This window comes from Cupressus sempervirens, chromosome 3, assembly GCF_028749045.1.
Source record: "Cupressus sempervirens isolate cs-2001-9-10 chromosome 3, ASM2874904v1, whole genome shotgun sequence".
Lineage (NCBI taxonomy): Eukaryota > Viridiplantae > Streptophyta > Pinopsida > Cupressales > Cupressaceae > Cupressus > Cupressus sempervirens.
In genome coordinates, this window is record NC_143120.1 from 312,934,129 (window position 1) to 312,956,269 (window position 22,141).

The 22,141-nt window shown below is 36.6% G+C and overlaps 1 protein-coding gene across 3 annotated transcripts in view; it reads right to left on the reverse strand.

The window, feature by feature from the left end:
- LOC149566238 (Nucleotide/sugar transporter family protein) overlaps positions 1-22,141 on the reverse strand; it is a 162,149-nt gene that overhangs the window by 137,828 nt on the left and 2,180 nt on the right. For 2 of the 3 annotated variants that reach the window (XM_089819654.1, XM_089819656.1), the window contains exons 2-3: positions 20,771-21,752; positions 96-292 (exon numbers count right to left, since the gene is read on the reverse strand). In XM_089819654.1, the coding sequence (XP_089675780.1) occupies positions 96-292; positions 20,771-21,303 (730 nt within the window). In that variant the 5' untranslated portion in view covers positions 21,304-21,752. The remainder of the gene's footprint in view (positions 1-95; positions 293-20,770; positions 21,753-22,141) is intronic. The other variant, XM_089819655.1, reaches the window with a different exon arrangement.

Here is a 22,141-nt window from a genome sequence, read left to right on the forward strand (position 1 = left end):
GCACATAATGGATAAGTAAAATCAATCTATAATATGGCTCAATCCTACCTGTACATAACCTAAAACTCTCATCAACCCAACTTAAATAAACTCACCTCGGCTAAAGTAATCTTTCCATGTCATGGACTGAGGCCGCAATCCTGGATAACAAAATCGTACAACTATAGTTGACACCAAACCTTGCATTGAAAAGTGAATCGTATTCATGAGTAAGGGTGCGGGAAATTTTCCCATCTTCTCCCCCAGCAAACTGAAATTTCCCATCTTCTCCCCTACCAAAAGTTTGTTGTAGCTGTCATAAGAAAGATGCATCTTTTGAGAATGCAAGAAATAAAATAATCAATACAACACGAATTGCAGATATCACATGCTTTTTCATTATTTTTTCCATTTTTTCATATGTAAGATTTATGACCTGAAAAAATGTTCAGTGTTGGAGAAAACTTCTTCAGATTTTTTTTTAACTGATAGAATATTTCTTGTGATATTTTAAATCAAAGGTTTCCAGAGGGTGACTGTACCAATTTTTCAAATTTTAAGTTTGCTAATTAGCAAATTTTTGATAAGCATGAAACCACTTTTCACACTGAATTTACCTGAATGGGATATATTTTCTTGAATATTCATTCCTTTTTTAGAACCAGAGATTTCTGCACGAAGATTCTTCACATTTTTTTAAACTCTAAATTTTTTAATTAGTAAATTAACATATAAACATTAAACCATTTGTCACAGTGATTATACATGTACAGAATATATTCCCCACAATTTAAATGTGCCAGTAGCAATTTCTTTCCTTTTCAATTTTCATCGACATTAGCATATAAGACTTTTGTTTCTTATGGTCAATAAGGTTGTCTTTCGAAGGTCAAATAACTAATAAGAGAACAGGGAATGTCCAGGCAGAACTGATTGAGATTCAGAAAACTTCATTGCAAATGTCCCAAATGACTCTAAGGGAATCAATCCAAGCCAACTAAATTCATTAAAGACCCAAATGGTCCCAAAGTAATCCAAATAAGTTGTCCCAGCTAGACTCAGTTATATCCAGACAATGTCAAAATGATAAAAAGAAAACTTCTAACTTAATCAAAACCCTTTGTTTGGTCCAATTGGCTCAAGTGGCGCTTGTTTAGGGCAAACAATTTGCATTTCTCACCATTATTTGGACCTCTCTGTGCTTGCATTTATTGGGGACGAATTATAAACTCGCATAGATATCTTAAATATACCAATCTAAAATACACTGAACGATATCACTCTAGAGAGCCTGTGTTTAATTTTTTTTCTGAGAATAGATGTTTGCCTGGAGACTGACATGTCTTGGCCTCTTTTGATATAGGTATGTAAGATATCTATGCTAGTTTTTCATTACTCTTAAAAATTAAAACATGGAATTTTAATAGTTGTGATGCCCCCTTTGTGAAATATGACTTAATAATAACTAATAATATGAAAATCAATCTATTAAAAATAATGATGAATAAATACGAAAATTAAACATAATATGATTAAAAGTTAATTAAATTAATAAAAAGTCAAGAGCAATGCAATGAAGAGATGTGACTCCCTCACGCATGAGATATAAAAAGGGAGAGGATTTCATTTGTGAGGATCTGGGGAAGGAAGGAACCATAGAGAAAAGAGTTTAAGAAGAGAAGAATTTAAGAGAGCTTTAATGGGAAAAGGCAAGAATGGAAAGAAGATAATGAAGTGACTCTCAAAAAGGGCACAAATGATAAAGGGTTGTGACCTTTCAAATGGTAGTAACTGTGAAAGGTTGCAACCATAATGAGGAAATGTTACCCTCCCTCATATGAAGATATAGAGCCAAGAAGACCTGGAGGAAGCCATGAAGAGATCAGGCAATCACTCCAAATAACATTGATCCTCGTAAGAGAACAGAATGTTCATCAGCAATTAAATATACTCATCAAAAGCATAAGCACTCATCCAAAGAGCGTAAATCAGCATCCTGAGGAAAAGGGCATCAGATCAGATCTGTCTAAATACTCTAAACAGAAAACATTGTCATGCCCCCATGTTGAGAGAAGACTTCTATAGCCAACAAAGGGGTTAACAAGTAATAGCAGCAAATAACAAATGAACTGGTTGTAGAGGCAGCGATCTGTAATTAAAGCCATAACAAACAGCCATCAAGATTTATAGTGATCAAGACAATAATAGACAATAATTAGGTTGTTGAAATGTGTGGAGGGATGCAATAAAGAAGGAAGAAACAAATAATTAATTTGCAATTAAGAAAAAGGCATGTCTCCTCTCAAGGATCGCCTCACCTCAAAAAGGAAACAAGATATAAAATGGAGAGGAGTGCAATGGAAAGAGGCATCATCCAAGCAATTAAAGACATTCCACAGTCCATTGCACCAACAAATACAATTATCAAGAAGTATAAAAGCAAAACAGCATAAGCACCGAAGGGACTAAGATTGACTCATAGAGAGAGATCATCATTTACACCCAAGGATTAATCTGCAGAGTTTCAATCTGATATTATATCAGATCTGCCATTTTCAGCATCTTTCCTTCTTACAAGTAATTGTGGTATAATCATATCCATGTGCATATGAATACTAGATGATGCTTCAAAGAATGCTCATAGTCGAATATAGAATGTGCTTGACCGTCTGCAGCCCATCTTGTAGGAACGGTCTTGTTGTTACCTTTTCAAACCATCACCCCATTACAAATGGGGGATCCCTCTTTTCCTCATAGTTGTTACGTTTGGCAAATTTTGGCATTGCACTGCACAATATATAGCTTTGAAAGACCGAGGAGAGTTTAGAAACCAAAAGGCAAGGTTGTGATTATTAAGTGGGAATGTTAAAATTGAAGTTTGTCGAGGTCATGTTATAATGGCTTGAACGTAAAATCCTACATGTATTTAAACTTTGGCTAGTCAATTAGTCCAAAATTCAATATAAAGGCATATTTCATATACAAGGGCCTCGAAATTCTTATAAGAATGATTTTTCGCATTCAAAACAGCCAAAATCCTAAGGAAAATCAATTTTTCTTTATAAATATACAAAAAAATCCGGACTATAAATGGTTTCCCTTCATATTTTGATCAAAATCTGGACTCAGCTAAATTTCCCTTCTTATTTTCACATTTTCAGAGAAAATTTCAAGTGTTGGAGGTCAAAATCCAAGCTACCATGAATTTCCACCACTTTGGATGATCTTGGCTTCAAAATTTTCTAAGTGTTTGAAAAATCCAGATAAGAGGTGATTATCCCCAAAGGACAAGGTGAAAATTTTTCTAAGTCTGAAAATTGTCCAGACTAGGGTCATTTTTCCATAAATGGCGAGTATGGACTCCAAAAATTTCCAAATGTTTGTCCTAACATGAGTCAATTTTCCCTTAGGGGGATTTTGGAATGAGGATTTTTTTCTAAGTGTTAATAATGTTCAGACTAGGTGTTTCCCTCCAAGGGCTATTTTGTGAATTTTTTCCAAGTACCAAGATTGTCCATACTAGGGTCGATTTTCCCTTTGTGATGGCAAAGTGAGATCAATTTTTTTCAAAGTACAAGATGAATTATGATGAAGCCTGCTCGATTTTCTCCACCTTGCATGGATGGGGATGAAGTTTGGACATGGTTTTCGGCATATACAAGTTGTGGACTTGGACAAATTTGAGAGTCCCAATATGAATTGTTTTTTCTATGAAAGCATTATTTTCTTAATTAATTGAAAATAAAGGGAAAAACTTAATGAAGTCAAAAATAGAAGCTTCTAGAGAGGAGACTCTCTTTTATCCCACATTGCATAGGTGAGGCAATAAGTGGCAAAAAAAACAAGTATAAATGAGGACTATGTTGTAGTAAGCCATGAAAATGCTTGCAGATTGAAATTTGGGGGTAAACTCCATGGAAGCAATTTCTCGCCAAAATTGAAGTATCTACTCCCTCTTCTAAGTTCATTCCTTAGTGATTGCAGACCAAAAGGGGGCTTTTCTCTGGGATTGTGGAGCCATTAGAGGACCAAAACAAGGAGATTTTTAGACCCAAATTTGCAAAACTCCATGACCAAGCGATTTTTTGGAAAATTCATAAAAAGTTCTCTTGACACTTGTTGATGCTTTGTAGCTTCAGTAAAATTAATTTATTTTATTTATATATATATATGATATTTAATATTTTGTGAGATATATATATATATTATATACAATTATTATGGAAATCATTTGTAGATGTTCATGGTATCAGAGCCAGGCTGCAAATGTGCTTAGAGTTACGCAGCATCCAATCTGAGAATAATTTGACTATCCAGTCAAAAGGAATATAGAGGAACGAATATATGTGGAGACATTACTTACTTTATTCATCATTGGAAGACACTGCAAGCAATTTAGAAGTGTTCTCAGCATAGGTGGAGAAGAACATCGACAATATGAAGGAGAAAATTAAAAGAGAAATCAAATACTTACAAATTGCAGTGATTGAATCCATAGACTGCCATTTTCCAGCAACAACAAGCCGATCAACTCACAATCCGATTAGTGTGAGCTCTGATCTCTGCGATCCTCTGTAATCTTCAAGCAACTGAGATCTTAGATCTGACTCGGGCCCTTCCAACTTGTTGCCTATATGTGGGTTACAAGCTATTTTGTGCCTCCATCTCCACAACACTCTAATAAGATCTGTGTCAATGATCTGATCCAACCAGCACATGGGTTCTACCATTGAGTGTCATCTGACTTATCACATTTGACAGTTACTGACTTGCGGCACTAAATTGCATTTCTCAAAAAGATATCGAACATTGGGCACACGAGCATTGGTGGCATCCATTGGTGAGCAAGATTGATCGACATCAATCTAGCACACACACCCGAGCGAGAAAATCCTGATCTCAACCTCGGAAGCATATCAATGAATAATAAGTTTTGAAAAATATAATGATCGCCTAAGGAAAATAATGCCATCGACGTATTATATATGGGCTTCATTGAATAATACACTATAATCTACAATTGGGTAAACCATACTAAGCACTTCGCCAATATTAAAATGATCTAATTGGGGGCTTCAGAAGTATCGATGAAATAACAATATATCATCCAATTCAGTTGTATATATAGTTCAAGCATCAAATACGGTAAACTTTAAGAGAAAGATGAAGACGTCACATAATTATACATATCTGCAGATAAGCAAGTCAAATTGATGTCAGAAAATTATAATAATCTAAAAAGGTTAGACACATCATACAAGGTTGAAGGAAATTACATAGGGGCTCATTCATTTCATAGTAGAGTGGATATCATAGTTCGTGGTCATCATACTGATTACTTGGAAATCAAAATCCATGAACACTACCATTATAGAATTCATAAATAGAGCCTCAACCTCATATCTTGTTAATATAAAGATGTTAGAGGCAACCTTTAAAAGAGAGGGACCAGATAGAGGATATATTTCAGCTAACTTTTGATGCTCTTGGTCATATTGATTCAGAGGGGTAGACCATGTGAAATGGATTCTGCAACGATCAAGAAGTTGTAACAGTCAGAGGACTATGAATCATGAATGTTATTTCATGACTATTTTTGGCCCTGTGTACATCATGAGGAAGTGATGACTTCCACATGATTCTCAATTGTATTGTTAAAGTTACTGGAAGGTAACGATCTTACAACAACTTAATCTTCTAGTATTATGAATATCTTGTGTTGTCTAAGCAGATCATGATAGATTATATCTTGCATGGTGGATTAAGTTCCTTAAACAGACCATGAATGTTCCCATGGTAAGTATTTTTGAGGATATGTGAGTACATACCCTATTAAGATTTTGAGTATTTGGTGAATGTCATGCAACTTGATGTTCAGGAGGCCCTTACTCAAAGTACTTGGTGAATATCATGTGACTTGATGTTCAAGAGACCATTTCTCAAAGTACTTAGTGAATATCATGCATCTTGATGTTCAAGAGGCCATTACTCAGACTACTTGGTGAATATCATGTGACTTGATATTCTAAGGCCATTACTCTTGATATTATGAGATGATATCTATTGTGAGGTTTTCACATCATCGCCCCAAAATTTTGGGGACCCCCATTTTTGACCTCTGCCTTGACAATTTTTTGCGTGATGTTGACAATTTTAGCCTTGTCCGGATTCAGTAGAATGGCAATTCGCCATTAGGTCCCTTAGGCATTTTCGTTTTGTTTTCACCTAGTGTCAACTTAATTTCGATTTTCATGGACTGGCAATTTCCTCCATAGGCCAAATGAATTCCAAAAGGCAATTTGTATTTTGATACTTTGGCAGGATGAAATTGTGAATTTTGGGACTTAACGGATTTTGGAAATTTGGTAAAATTGAAAAACTTAAAACGTTTTCAAAATCAAATTTGGATATCACTGTTTTGAAAATCTTGAAAATTTTGGTGAAAACAAATTTTTTTGGATGAAATGGATTTCGATTTTAATTTCAATTTTAATTTTTTAAATTGCCTGGATGAATTTATTTTTGCAAAATTTGGATTGAAATTGCAAGTAAAAAAAAAAAATTGGATTTGATAAAAAAAATTCGTTTGGAATGATTTAAAATTGTCTAACATGACTGGCGAAATTTTTTAGAGAACAATTGAGTTGAAATTGAAATGTGGTTTTAGGCTTCTAAATTTCGTTTCAAAGGGATTTTAATTACAAAATTCATCAAGAGGCAAATTTCAATTCTTAGTGGCTAATTATTTCAATTTCCCTTTGCAATTTACAATTTTAGGCAATTTAATTTCCATTTCTTTCAATAAGTTCATCCACTAATGGAACAATTAATTACAATTTAGGCTTAAATGGTCCATTTAATGAGTGTTTAACCCCTATTTAATGTCATGCAGAAGGTCGGCTCTTTGGTGAGAGGCAAAAAGTTCCTATAAAGGAGACCCCCCCCTCTCTCCTCTCATAATTGCACTCCAAAGTTGGCGAACTTCTCCAAGGCAGCACTTGCGATTTTTGGCAGCACTTCTACCTTGGCAATTTTGCATGCAAACTAGGGTTTCAAGGCAACTTTCTTGGCATCCATACTTGCGATTTTTTTATCAGCCTTCCATAGTGGTGATTTTTCATGCAAATTAGGGTTTGTGGCAGCATTTGAAAGGGCATATCAGATCTGTTCATGGTCAAGCATCTAGGGTTTTGGCGCCTCATTTGTGGACTGTTTTGGGCAGCATTTGATTCATTTTCAGATCTGATTCTTTGGCGTCAATTCCAGTCTTCATAAGGCAGCAAAACCCATCACATTTGAGCACCTTCATTTTGGGCAATTTGGATGTGCATGTTAGGGTTTAGTGGTGGCAACTTCTAGGGCATTTTGGACAGAATTTGGATAGTGTTTGGGAGGTCTGATTTATATCATTTATGTCAAATTTGAGGGCCTGATTTGACTAGTTTTATTGCAGCACTTCATGCCCTGGCTGGGTCATAACCAAACTCTAGCAATTTTCATTGACTTCTTCTACTATTGGCAACTTTTTTTTTTAAATATTTAAGGCAGATTTGAGGACATTGTTTTGTGCCCTAGATCAAGTATTTCAAAGACAATTTCCAGAATTTGATCAAGTCTAATTTGGACAACATAAGGGCAGATTTTCACACATTTTGGTGCCTTAGACAAGGAGTTTTAATAAGTATTTTCAGTATTTGCATAAGGTGGACAGAATTCCAAGGTCTTATTTCACTTGCCATGACTTCACATTCTTGCTTGGAGGACTAAATTTTCACATGCCGGACAAATTTCCGAAGGTGTTCTTTGTTGGTAGAAGGACGAACTTCATTCCTTGTTTGGAGGCCGCTCTAAGGGTAAGGTTGTCTCTCTCTTGTTCTTGCTTGGTTTCGTTCCTCTTCTCTAGCTTGCACTTTTCATCCACCACTTCATCATCCCATTGATAGGTTGATGTTGGGAGATATAGGTGTAATTTTCATGATAGATCATTTGGAGAGGCAGAAATAAGCTAGACTACCCTAGGTATTGGAGAGGGAGTCATAAGTGTAGTCCATCCTAAGGCATGAAGAGGCAAAAATAAGTGGTAGTCCCACCCCTAGGTTGAAGATTGGAGATTGATAAGTGTGGTGATAGGACTTGGCAAGGCAGAAATAAGTTAGAATCCATCGATAGAAAGAAGGTTGGAGATTGATAAAGGTAGTCCATATCACTTAGAACGAAGGGGCAGAAATAAGTGTTTAGGATGGTAGATGTTAGTGCAAGCAAGAACACAAGAGGCACGTATACCAAAAAAGACAAGGAAGACATGATGTCAAAGACCGCCTTCTTCTCGAAATTGAAGCAAGTCTGTGACACCAACAGTGGCACTATAAACATGATACAGTTAAGAGACAAATGATGGATCAGGCTGCCAAGTTTCGCCAGGATAATCAAGATGCCTACTTCACTCTCCTAAAATAGACCAAGGCATCAAGGTTCACCCGATGAGACTTCAAATCAGAGCATGGCGACCTCATTGTGCTGCTCAACTAAGTCATGGGTGTCTCACAAGGTATGCAATTCAAGAATTGGATGTATTACTTTAATGAAATTGTAAATGGAAAGGACAATTTTGATTGGGCTAGAAGTATAAGTGAAAATCTAGAATTACAACTTGGGGTAGTGCAAAACTAGAAGCAATTCCACATGGGGTCCTAGCCCTTCTATTTGATTGCAAGCCGACAAAGGTTGAAGTGCGAGCTTTGGTGAAGAATGAAATTAGGTGGAGGGCGAATTTGATTGAAGATTGAGATTCAAGAAGCCCCACAATTTCAAGAAAGAGCGGATTAGTAGAAGAGATTTGAAAATATTTGAGACTAGGCAAGGCTTGGCTATTCGTGCAAGCTAGCTTGGTTGGATTCGAATGGGAAGGTTGGAAGATGAGGAAGGCTAAGGAAGGCAAGGATAATGGGGGAGGTTAAGTTTGATTTCAAGGTAGTGGCAAAGAGCAAGGCTCTCGAGTTCCAAAGAAGTTCACATACAGGGAAGCCATCGAGGCCGAGGCAAGATTACCCCAAGTGCATGAAGACCTCATCCTTTCAGGGTCAGCACATCAAGTACAAGCAAGTTCGAGTGGTGATGAGAAAGTTTCCAAGGACAAGCTCAAGCATCCAAGGCTTCACCTTATCTCAAGGATTGAATAAATCTATAAGATAAGGTTGATGAGGTGGCACTTTCATGTGCATGCAATCAAAACATGCCAAGTATCCTATGTTCTCATTGGTTGACAAATTATTGTAATTTTCTCATTGGCCCACAAAGTTGGTGCCCTCATGTAATTGGTTGAATAATGGTAACCCTAATTAGGGTTTGTAAGATATAATCTTGGCCCTTGATTTTACCTCTTAATCCCGGCCATTTATTGTAATTTGGAGCCTCTATATAAGGCCATTTTGTTCTCATTTGTAAGGGAGTTATGTTGCAGAATTGTTGCCAAAATACTATCAAAATTGTTCTCTATTCATTGTTGTGGCTTGCATGGTGGATATACATGATCATTTTAGCGTATTGCATGGTTCTTCTCATCTCTCAAATTAAAGTAGGATTTCATTTCATGTTGTTAGAGTAGAAGTGGATGGCTAATTGCATGGTGATGTTAGTGAATAATTGATAAGGACCTATGTACTAGGCCACTAGCATCCTAGCGGCTTGTTAGGAAGCCTTGTGTGGTAATCTAGTCCAATCGCTCCTAAGTTTTACTTGCATATCATCTTTCCGCTTGTACTTCAAGTTGGGTTGGAAGATAGGTGTCAGTGTGAAAATCCTAAGAGTATCCCTTAGAATCATCGCACCAATGGAGGTAGCGTCACTGGCAAGCTTTCATTTGGTTAGATCCCCGTCCATTTCCTAATTTTTCATCCATAGGAGTAGTAGTAGAGCAATAAGCATTTACTGGTAGGAGTAATTGAAAGTGAAAGTGATCAAGGAGAAAAGAACAAGTCAAGCAAGCAAAGTACCACCAAGTTATTTTCAAATGAATAACATAAGCCCGTCTACGTGATTAACTAGAAAATCACATCATTAAAACCGAGTTAGTATCCATAGGTGTAAGGAACCTTGGAGTATCCTCATATTCTACATGAGTGATTACTTTTCAAGAGAGGGTTGAGTGTTTGATATCCCATATCAAGTGTTCAATTGCTATATGTTATGTAGTGGTACAAAACTAACATCAACAATATCTAATGGTGAATATCTTCTAATCAAGGATATTCTTAAACATGTCATTCTTCATATTACGCTGAGCTAATATCATATCATTTGTTTATCCTCCCTAGCTAAGAGGGAGTGTTGATGCTTTGTAGATTCAGTCAGATAAATTCTATATTGAAGATTAATATATAATATATTAAATATTATGTGAGATATATATATATATATAGACATACATATATGTATGTATGTATATATATACATACATACATACATGTATGTATGTGTATATATATATGTGTGTGTGTGTGTGTGTGTGTGTGTGTGTGTATACATACATATATGTATGTACATATATATATGTATATATATATATATATATATATATATATATTATGTGAGGTATATATATATACATACATATTATGTGAGGTATATAAATATATATGTGCATACATACATATATATAATACTATTATTAAGGAAATCATTTGTAGTTGTTAAGGGTTGAAACCCAATTAGAGATTGGACATGACGAGGCACCTTTTCCTGACACGTACCCATGAACAGGCATGTCTCCACCTTGGGGAGACATGTCGGCTCAGGAATATGTCTATTCATATCCTTTATAATGCAGATCCAATCCCAATGAAATACATCGAAATCAATATTGAATTGTTATTTTGTACACATTTGCAGTGATCCTACTTTCTCAACACCACTGAATCTGTCCAAGGTCATTTGCTGAGTCTTAACTTGCCAGTTACCAATCATCTCCAACCATTTTCAGCCATTAGAGGATGTGGTAAGGCTGCCATGGACAAAAGTCTAAGGACTGGGTCTGAAATTCTAATTTTCTTTCAAAAAATCTGGGTTTGTTTTTGTTTGCAATCTGATCCTAACCTTGTTACAGGCTTTTGGTAACATCTTGTGGCACATTCTAAGCCATCTGCATGTCTGAAACACCTTTTCCATCAGACCAAATCTGAGGTATCCACGTACAGGGGTAAATTTTGAGAAATTCCTAGAAAATTAATAACCCCCTTAAGCTGATCCAGATTGAATTACTTTGTGCTGGCAACGTAAAAGGGAGTATTTTTGGACTGATCTGATGCATTGAATGGACAGACTGGATGGGTTTTTTCAGACCCAAATCTGAAAATTCATCTATACAGTGCAATTCTTTTCTGAAAAATCATGGATTTTTTTGGGCATACCAAGCATTTTTTAAATTCATTGCAGGTCATTTTGGGGTGATTTGAGGCTTATTCTAAGGTCATTAGAGGTCTGAAAACCTAAGTTACAGACCAAATCAGAAATATCCATGAACAAGGGCAATTTTGAGAAAAAACCTCATAACTCACCAACTTGCTAGATCACTATAAGGATTGTTTCTGAGTGTTTGTGGATCATTCTTGTCACTTGTGCAAAGAAAACCAGGTTTGAAGAACAATATCATCCAGAGAAGGCAAGTTTCAGATGTCTAAATTTCATCAGAATGATAGGGCAAGTTTGTTGTCATGATGGCTTTGCAATCTGATTCCTGGTCTATATGATGGTTTGGAGTTAATTTGACAAGTTACTAGGACTGATGTGAAGATGATGGTATCATGGCTGGTTAAAAAATTGTAGCTCTGTCTAAGTATTGAGGATCCTTGGTGTCTTCATGATCTTGCTAGCACATTGCTTTTTCCTTTCATTGGGTTAGTTCATTAAAACTAAGTGTAAAATTGATCATTTAATCCTTGGATAAATGCAAAAACTCGCACGATCTAAAACTCGCTATTTTCTTTAGTCTTCAATCCTTGCTAACTAGCACATTGCTTTTTCCTTTCATTGGGTTAGTTCATTAAGACTAAGTGTAAAATTGATCCTTTAATCCTTGGATAAATGCAAAAACTCTCACGATCTAAAACTCGCTATTTTCTTAAGCTTCATACAGAAATGGCAGAACCAAAAGGATTCGCAGCAAGGACAGTGCTAATCAAAAAGCTATCCAAAGGCTTCTATCCAGAGCCCTCAATGATATCCAAGTGGGGAAATGTCACTGACACAAACACAGAACACCTTGATTTGAAGAAGTTAAAAAAGAGAATGAAAAGACACAGAGAAGACTTGCCTTCACAGCTGACAGTAAATATAGTGAAGAATGGGCTTTACCAGGCAGCTGGATTTTCTCCAGCCATCCAATGCAGCGAGCTCATGGTCGAATGTGCGAAAAACTATGATCCGAACACTAGGACAATTGGGGCTCAAGGAAGGGTGATTGCATTCCTGAGTGAAGAGGCAATAAGGGAGACTTTTGGAATCTCCTATCACACTGGGATGCAAATCGGGACCAAGGAAGAGACTAAGAGGCTATTTGAAGAAAGGAGAGATACCTGCAAGGATATCATAAATAAGAAGTGAGTCAGTGAACCAAAGAAGCATCAATCCACCTACCAAAGAGGTCAGTGAGTGAAGACTTCAAAGATGAATACAGTGACATAGTGTCCATGCTGAACAGAATTATGGGATCACCTCAGGGAGCTTTCTTTGATAGATGGATGTTCTACTTCATAGAGGAGATAGCCACAGATGAAGTAATAATAAATTGGGAGAGGATAATAAGTGACAACACAGATGCACAATTGAAGGACTTAAGGAAAACCAGGCAGTTCTACATGAGTTCTTACATAGTTTCCCTATCGGCAAAGAATATAAAGTACCCAGGCCTTATATATCGAGGCGAGGCTCGGAATGGAAAGGGTCAGCTCAAGATCTATCACTATCATCCTGAGTTACAGTTACATGGAGGAGCAAGTAACAGAAGGATAAATGGCATCTTCAGCGTGAACATCACTAGTACACTTCAAGGGGAAACACATAGGAGATTATCTAAGGAGGCAATCGAATTGATTCAGCAATATGGAAATTGGTATATCCAATTCCCTACCTTCACTTATATCAAGATCCATGGATTTCCCTTCAAGCCATACAAGCTCCCTAGGTATCCTACCAACAAAATCGTTTTGTTGAAGGTGGTAAGGCAACTTTCAGAATTCAATCTTATGCAGAAGGAAAAGCACAAACAGGGGGTGCTTTCATCCATCACTTTGGGAAAAATCGCAGGGACAACAAGTGCAGAGCTACAGTTTTATCAGTTGGGAACATATCATGCAAGAAAGGATTTTGATCCATTCCAAAAGATCCAAACCCACAAAGGCTTGATGTAAAAGCACAAGGTAGACATAGAGGATTACTGGGTGAATCTTATGGACAAAGAGGTTGCGAGGAGAAAGAGGTGGTCTAGAATGTCAGTTGATTTCATGAGGAAATGTGAGGTATTGCCCATTCCAAGTCAAGTTAAAGATGATAGGAACATACTTCATCCTAGCTATGAATATTAGAAGTGTAAAGCAATTGAGCCACCTATTTGGTCACAACGGGATGAACCCTCAGATCTGAGGATTCTAGTGAGAGAAGTAATTAATAAATCAAGGGCAAGGATAGACAAGAAAGTACGTAAGTTGATGAGACAGGATAGCACCTTCACCTATGCGAAGATGCAGAAGGAAGACTCTTCTTCCAAAAGCAATGAGGGAATTGTTAGCACTTCAAGATTACATACTCAAGATGCAAGACAAGTTTAAAAGGTAAAGGATAAGGTGGGGAGGCATCACAGCATTGAGTGACAAGACCATCACTATGGAATCTGGGAGCCAAAGGCATAAGCCCACCATACCTAGTAGTTCTTCATCAACTACAGAGATAGAGACACATGTTTTGTATGATGATTCATTACAAGGCAGAGATACAGAGATATTACCTTGGGGATTCAGGAGGCAGCTTCATCCGCGCATTCAATTAAGCAAGATATGGAGATATTGCCATCCTCTACTACAATGCAATTGGTAGTGGATTTGGGTGATGGCATGAGACCGCATAGTCTTAGCATTCAAGAGGTGGCCAATGAGGTTCCTCCTATTGAAGATATCGACACATTGTTGTAGCAAAATTGGAAAGACAAGGAACCTGAGACAACCAAGAAGATTCATAGGAGACAAGAATGGGGATGAGATCACTCCTAATGATTACCATACCTCCTTATCTAGTGTTGGACCAGCAACTACAAAGCAAAATTTTGAGGAATCGAGGGGCGATACAAATGTTACAGAAGAAAGAATAAGTAAACTGACAAAAGAGAACAATAGTAGCACAGGGACATGACCCCCCCCCCCCTTTTGACCCACATCCCGGAGACAAAGATGCATTGGGAACTTGGGGATTTCATTCCCTCGTCCCCAACAACACCACCAAATTTTGCCACTTTCGTCAAGCATGGGGGGCTGTCCCTATTAAGATAATATCTTATACTTTCTATAATAGTCAACTACTTGTCTGTAGTCCGTCTTTCAGTCTAGATAGGAATGTTTCCTATCCCATCTCTAGTTTTGTTTCTAATTCCGTCTTCAGTCTACGTTGTTTCTTTTAGAAACAACGTCCTTGTAATTCTTTATAAGGAACACATTTGTTCCTCTATTAATCAATCAATCATTCGGAAATCCATTAATCTGCCAACTCTTCTTGAATCTTGTAACATGGTATCAGAGCTAACAATTAAATTTTTTTGGAAAAATTTATAATTTCTTCTTGAAATTATTTGTTTAAATTTTTTCAAAAAAAAAATTTCAATTAATTTCTCTGAAACCCGCCTAGGGTTTTCTGCCTAAAGAAAATTTGAAAATCTCAAACTAGGGTTTTACGGATTCGTGACTAGTACAAATCGCGATTTTTTGGCCGAACTCCTTTGCAAATCGCGTCCAACCTCGTGCCCACATTCGTTTTGGCTTTCTCTGCTACAAATCGTGGTCCTTTTTTCAAGTATCTGCAAGGAGCTCGCAGATATTCCTTGGCGTTTGTTTCCTTGAAAAATCGCAAACGTTCTTAGCTGACGGCTCTGGTCTTGCTGAATCTGCATTATTTGAGATTCGACCTCCACGGCCACCGCCTGAATTTTCGCTCGAAAACCTAATTTTTGGGGTCGAAAAAATATTTTGTTTGCAAATTCTTGGTGGGTTTTTCGAGAACTCAACTGGGTTGTCGTTCGTTTTTTTTTGGGTGCCTCAATTTTTGTGCCTCAATTTTCGAGCTAGCGGATCCAGAAAACAACAGCAAATTCCTTCTAGGTTTTTCGAGCTCTCTTCTGGGTCATTCTCTGATTCTTCTGGGTCTTTCGTATTTTTGCCTCGAAGAACGTGCCTTCAAAGATTTTCACAGTTTTCATTGAAAAACGTGCCATGGCATCTCTGACAAATATTCTGCTCGAACATAATTCCAAATTCAATGGTCGCAATTATGGAACCTGGAAGTAGCGCATCATCGCAATCTTCGAATATCGAAACACTAATCAACTTGTTTTGGGTGTTACGTAGCGTCCGACTTCTCCGGGTCCTGATCAAGGCGAAGCTGCATTTTTCGCCTTCTGAATTTGTTTCTGTTTTTAATGGGTTTGTTGATTTTCTCCTCAAAAATCATTTCAAGTTGTCTGTAATACGCAAGGTTGCGTGAGATTCTGGGTTTTTCCGTTTTTTCCACAAAAACGAAGTTTTGTAAATGCAACTTATTTTGAGCCATAGCACTCTTCTAGCAAAGCTTCTTGGTTTCAGCATTCTGTATATCCAGGGAGGGTCTCAATTATCACAGAATGTTATCCGTACGTTGACCATTAAGGGAGGGTATTAAGATAATATCTTATACTTTCTATAATAGTCAACTACTTGTCTGTAGTCCGTCTTTCAGTCTAGATAGGAATGTTTCCTATCCCATCTCTAGTTTTGTTTCTAATTCCGTCTTCAGTCTACGTTGTTTCTTTCAGAAACAACGTCCTTGTAATTCTTTATACGGAACACATTTGTTCCTATGTTAATCAATCAATCATCCGGAAATCCGTTAATCTGCCAATTCTTGAATCTTGTAACAGTCCCAATGTTGACTATTTGCTGATTTGACTACTTATTTTCAATGTTCAATGTTCAATGTTCCAATTCAATGCAATGTTCAAGTATTTAATCTTTTACATCTTTATATCTTCTATTGCAATACATTTTTTCATAACTAGCATTTTATGTACCATATGTATATATATACAACCCCCCTGGTCCTCTGCCCCTATCCTCCACCATCCCCTTATCATCCCCAAATTAAGATCCCTCTCTCCCCCTGTCCTACAAACTTGTCCCCCTGTTCCGTCATCCCCTCATCCCCAGGGTGGTGTAACTATCAAAGAGAATGACGAGCTGGAGACAGAAAGCTTGATGTTGAAAGAGATCATAAGAAAATATGTGAATCCAACAAGGCATGAGGACACAACACCTATCCTATCTGTTCCCACTTCCCAGGGTTCTCATTGTGCTTGCAACATAGGAAAGAAATGGGCCAGAGATATTAGAGAGCAAACAAAGACTTTTCTTACAAAATGGTTCGAACACATGGAAGGACCACCATAATTATAGATAAGGCACGAGGATTAGAAGAAATATGGAAGGAATTTGAGCTCATCAAGCAGAAAGTCATTCCTCGTCTCATGGCATTAAGAGCTATCCACACATCGATCCTCTGTGGGAGGGAGTCATTGATAAGGGAAGCACCTATGACTTTGGTTATTGGTATCTCTTATTGGTTACCAAGAAGACTACATATGAGCGTGCTCGCACACAGTGCAGTGATATTGAGGATCATATCTTGGGGATACATTCAAAGGGCTGTATCGCAATCAAGTAGTTGCTTGATCTTGATTTTGATGTTGCTAGTGAGTTAGATTTGGAAAAGTTAATGGAGAAGTTGAAATCAGTTTATTTCACAAGCATGGAATCTCTTGAGAGTCACTTGAATGGTTCTCTCTCTCATGTTCCCTATTAATGATCTATAGGCGCATTCTTCAAATTGGGATAACAAACTAGATGCGTGCATGGAGCAATTGGAGGTTATGGCGATGCAACATGGCAACCTTCAAAGTATTGACATGGAGGAACTTAGTAAAATCTTGATAAGTTTCTTGATTTTGCTAGAAGGGAGAAGAGGAAGGGAGTCTACATCTTGGATGATGACTTGTATGATGACTAGGCGGCTTCCTTGCTTCTTATTGGTCCCCAAGCCTTCAAAAAATTGCATTAGCTTATTTTGTGGTGGTTCTTTTCTATTAGCTACTTTTGGTTGCCCTAATTAGGATTTGTAATGGGTTAATCTAGGCCCTTAGTTTTAAATCAATCTTGGTCATTCATCGTAATTGGGGCTCCTATGTAAACCCCACCCCCTCTCATTTGTAAATGAGATTGTTTGAGAATTGTTGCTAATGTAATGCCAAATTTGCTATACTTTTCATTATTGTGTCTTGCACGGTGAATTGTTGTGATCAAGTTTGCATTATTGCATGGTTATCTACATCTCTCATTTAGAATAGATTTTCATTCCAAGTCATAGACTTGATTTCACTTCAAGTTGAAAGAGTAGATTTTTCTTTAGGTACCTTAGTTTGTGTGGATGGAAGAAATTGTGGATGTTCACTTGTTAGACTCGAACAAATCCGAGCCACTAGCTTCTTATGGATTGTAAGAATTATCTTGTGTGGTACTCGATGATCAAAACCCATAACTTCAATTGATATGGAATCTTTAATTTGCATTCACTTAATGGGACTAAATGTGAAATATTGATTTAAAAATCTTTAGTACCTACCATAGAAGCTTGCACTAGGCGGGTGGAGTCTTTGGTGAGATTACATCTAGTAGTGTCCAAGTCCATCAATATTTCCTTCATTCATTGTTAGAGGCAAAAGTAGCAGCAGAAGTTAAGTCTAAGTCTGAATCCAAGAGTTGAAAATCAAAGCATAATTTCAACGCACATTATAAAGCCAAATTATTAGAGTCAAGTTGACAAGTATTGAATGAACTAGTGTAAGTCCCCTTAATGATCCAACAAATAGCATCATTTCCACTAAGCAAGTGTCCACAACAGAGAGAAACTTGAAGTCACCTTGTGATCTTACTTTATAGGCATTGTATAAGAAGTGACTTTATACCTAGAGAGAGTTAAATATTTGGTATTTCCCTTTGAAACATTGAGTGTTCAATTTTGCATGTTGTATTGGACTAAAACTCACATCAACAGGTCTGAGGTGTAAGAGGAGGGTAAAGAAGGTCAAGTAAAGACAGTCAAGTAAAAAAGGCCAAGAGAGCACTTACATAGGACCGAAAGGTCATGTAATGAGACCAAGAGGGAACTTGCATAGGATTGAGAAACCACCTTACAACCTCTATCCAACTCTACAAGGTAACACGTGTGGTAGGATGAGATTAGGGAAAGTATGTACAATCAAACCATTAAACAAGCAAAGAGGAGAGCTTTGCAAACATCTACTCATGGGCTTAGTGTGGAAATGGCTTCAAGCGGACCTATCATGTTTCTTCCTCCAATCTTTAATATGCTTGTATAATGTTATTGATAGTATATGATTATGATGCTATATAATCTAAACCCTAAGTTATCAATCCTGGTTCTAACACAAGTTCATGGTTCTAAAATTACAAATAAAATACCTCATGATATTCATAATTTCCAAAAGTCTCAAACTGTCATTCCACAATGAAAATTCAAACAAGTCATTCTCTATATTTAATATTCATATTCATATTCATCTTCATCATGATCATTGGCATCAAGGTCAGCATTTGGTTTAACTTCATTTGAACCACACTCCATGTCAGGCACTATCATAAATGGAGTGTGGTCATACCCATGTTACCATAATAATAAGCTAGATGAGTGACACCCACAAATCCATAATTGCCAAAATAGTTATGAAATACTTGTTGGAATCATCATTGTCGTTACACCAAAAGCTCGAGCTTTCAATGAACATCACAACAACCAGAGACGAGGATCCATGGGATGCGGTTAAGCACATGTCACAAATCCATCGGTCTATGCTGAACGGTACCTTCACCTAGAGGGAACGGAGGCACCAACCTCCCAACAATCCCCCCCTCAGCATGACCTGAGAAATTTGAACTCGTAACCCAACGCTCTGATACCACTTGTTGGAATCACTGTTGTCGTTACACTAAAAGCTCGAGCTTTCAATGAATGTCACAACAACTAGAGATGAGGATCCGTGAGAGGCAATTAAGCACATGTCACAAATCCATCAGTCTATGCTACACAGTACCTTTACCTAGAGAGTACAGAGGCACCAAGCTCCCAACAATACCTCATGTATCATATTCATAATTTGCAAGTATCTCAAAATGTATTTGCTAATGGAGTTTTAGTGCTAAATAGTTTGTTAAGGCATGTGGGGGCCCATTTTTTGGCACCCACCCGCATTTGTGTCCGGGTTCGGCCCAAATACAGTCCAGGCAGCCAAGTTCCTACAAACCATAACCCATCTTGACTACAACTGTAAACAAAACTTGGCCTCAAATGAGGGAACCTAATAACATAGTCTAAAGTTCTAAACCTAATCCTTGGATAGAAATATAGATATATATTTGTATATTTTGTTTATGTTATGATTGCAGGAATCAAATCCAGCATCAGAATATTTAAAGGGATTATTTACTTGGTACAACATAACTATAACCCTAATTTGTTGCAATTGATTCTACGATAGATAGTAGGGAAAATTAGGAAGCGGACATCACAAAAGTTTTATAATTTTAAGCTATTAAGATTGACATTTATAATATTTTTATTATTTTTATTTTATAAATATTATGTTCATTTTATGAGTATTGTTTATAATTTTATTAAATCATTAAAATTTTATTTGGATATCTTATTTAATTCAAATACATTTTTTAGAAAATATTTGAGTTACAAAATAAAAAGGTAAAAAAAACTAAATTTTGTTTTTAAACTTGCTAGTGGATAGAAAATATTCAAGTTGATAAAAAAATGATAAAATACTGATCTTGACTTTATTTTTACAGTGCTTTGTCTTAAATCTGTACCTTTGGTTTTGATTTTTTATTGCTTACTCCTTTATAATTCATGAAAATTCTGCTGATTAATTCATGACTTTTTTTTTACTTTTGTTTGCTTTCCTCTAATAGTTTTACCCAATATATGTATATGCATTGTATTATTAGTGATGTATTTGTTTGCTTTACTTCTTTGGTTTTGAAGGATTATGATATTACGGTTATTACCTCATATGTCTGCCATTTAATTGTTTTATTTAACATCTATTTGTCAACATGCTCACACCATTCACCCTATGCTGTCACTGTAGGTTACACCTCTCGGCATAATATAAATAAATAAAATTTCTTCAATTTTCCAATATTTTAATGATTTTGCATTTTTCAACCTTATTTCATCTAGCTGAGTCTGAAACTCAATCATGGTCCAGACAAAGATTCATATTCCTGAAGATAATAAAGCCAAGTTAATTATAAATATCTAAGTAAACCTAGTGGAAGTGCTGGCAACATTGACTAAAAATCTACCAGTGATAAAAATACACATATACCTAATTTTTAAAATAGAAATATGCTCCAGCTATTTCACACTAGTACAGAAAAAATTGTCCATTCCAATCTCATGAGACCACAATTATACTTACAGTGTCAGGCACGTACTGAAAGTATACCACAATATAATATAGACAAATGGCCGAATCATCGAAAATAGCAGAGAACCAATATTTGAATCCTTCAATGGAATGTCGCCAACCTTTGTTTCCAATTCATCAAAATCCCTCAGCTTGATTGATCCAACCCCATTCTCTTTGGATTCAATGCTAAAAATACCTGGGCCAGACTTGCTCCTATTCAGATCCTCTCTAGAACCTGCACAATTATCTCCCCTCTCTGTCATTGAAAGGCTTCTCTGTCTCATACCATTTAAATTCTCTGTTTCCCTACTGGCATCTTCAGATGCAGCAGTAGTGTCCTCATCCTGGGGCCTCAAAAGGGGCAATTCGAAGCCAGAGTCTCCATAATTTAAGTCTACTGACTGACGTGAATTCAATATGACCTCTTCCAAAGGGGTGTCAAAGCACCACCTTGAAAATGAAGGCTCCTTACGCAGTGTAGGCATCGCATTCCCATTCTCTGAAGACAGAATTTGAGGTTTCTCTTCACTACCTCCGTCCATAATCAAGACAAACAGTCAAAGCATGGAAAAATTGCTTTAAAATTGAGTGCCCATATAGCATCATTGACAGGCACACCAATGCATTGTCTCTTGCATCTTTGCATAAGGCTGGATACTTTCTAACTCGATAAAACAATAGAAGATCCACTCTTCAGAAAGAAGTAGCAATGTCTCAAATTTAACCTAGCTGCCCTTGAACAATTCTTTGTGTAGCTTTCCCTTTCATAAACCTGCATCAGAATGTAGTTGTTGCTTTGTAATCCCATACACTATTTTGAATTTTCACCTCATGGCTGTAAATAAAATCAATCTTCTTTGTTTTTTCTATATATACACTTTAATAGCCCCTGCAGACCAATTTAGCATAAAGGACAACTTTATTGATCACATCTTCCAATCTCATCTCATGAAGCTTAAGCAAACACCATTATTGACATCAAATACAGCTCCTGATACAAAATAACAAAGCTATATAAGCATATGATGAACTCCAGAGTGACCTCTTTCAGAAGAATCATTTAAGAAGGAAAAAGAATACAGTTCCATGAGGGATAAGTAAAGGAAAAAGCATTAAAGCTCTAAGAAAGTTTCTACAGCAGAGATTAGGCTTAGTTATTGATAGAGTAAATTGGTCTGTTATTTTAAGAAAAATTGATCAAAAGAGATGAAAGAATCAATTCAAGTAGACAAAACAAAGGAATACAAAAGTAAGGGCGATAAATAAAATACAAAAAAAATCAAACTCAAAGAAAGTTATCAGCTCAGAATGTAATAAACTGATCAAATTAAAATATAGATTTTATTAGTAATGAACACATACAATTAAAGCTCTAAGAAT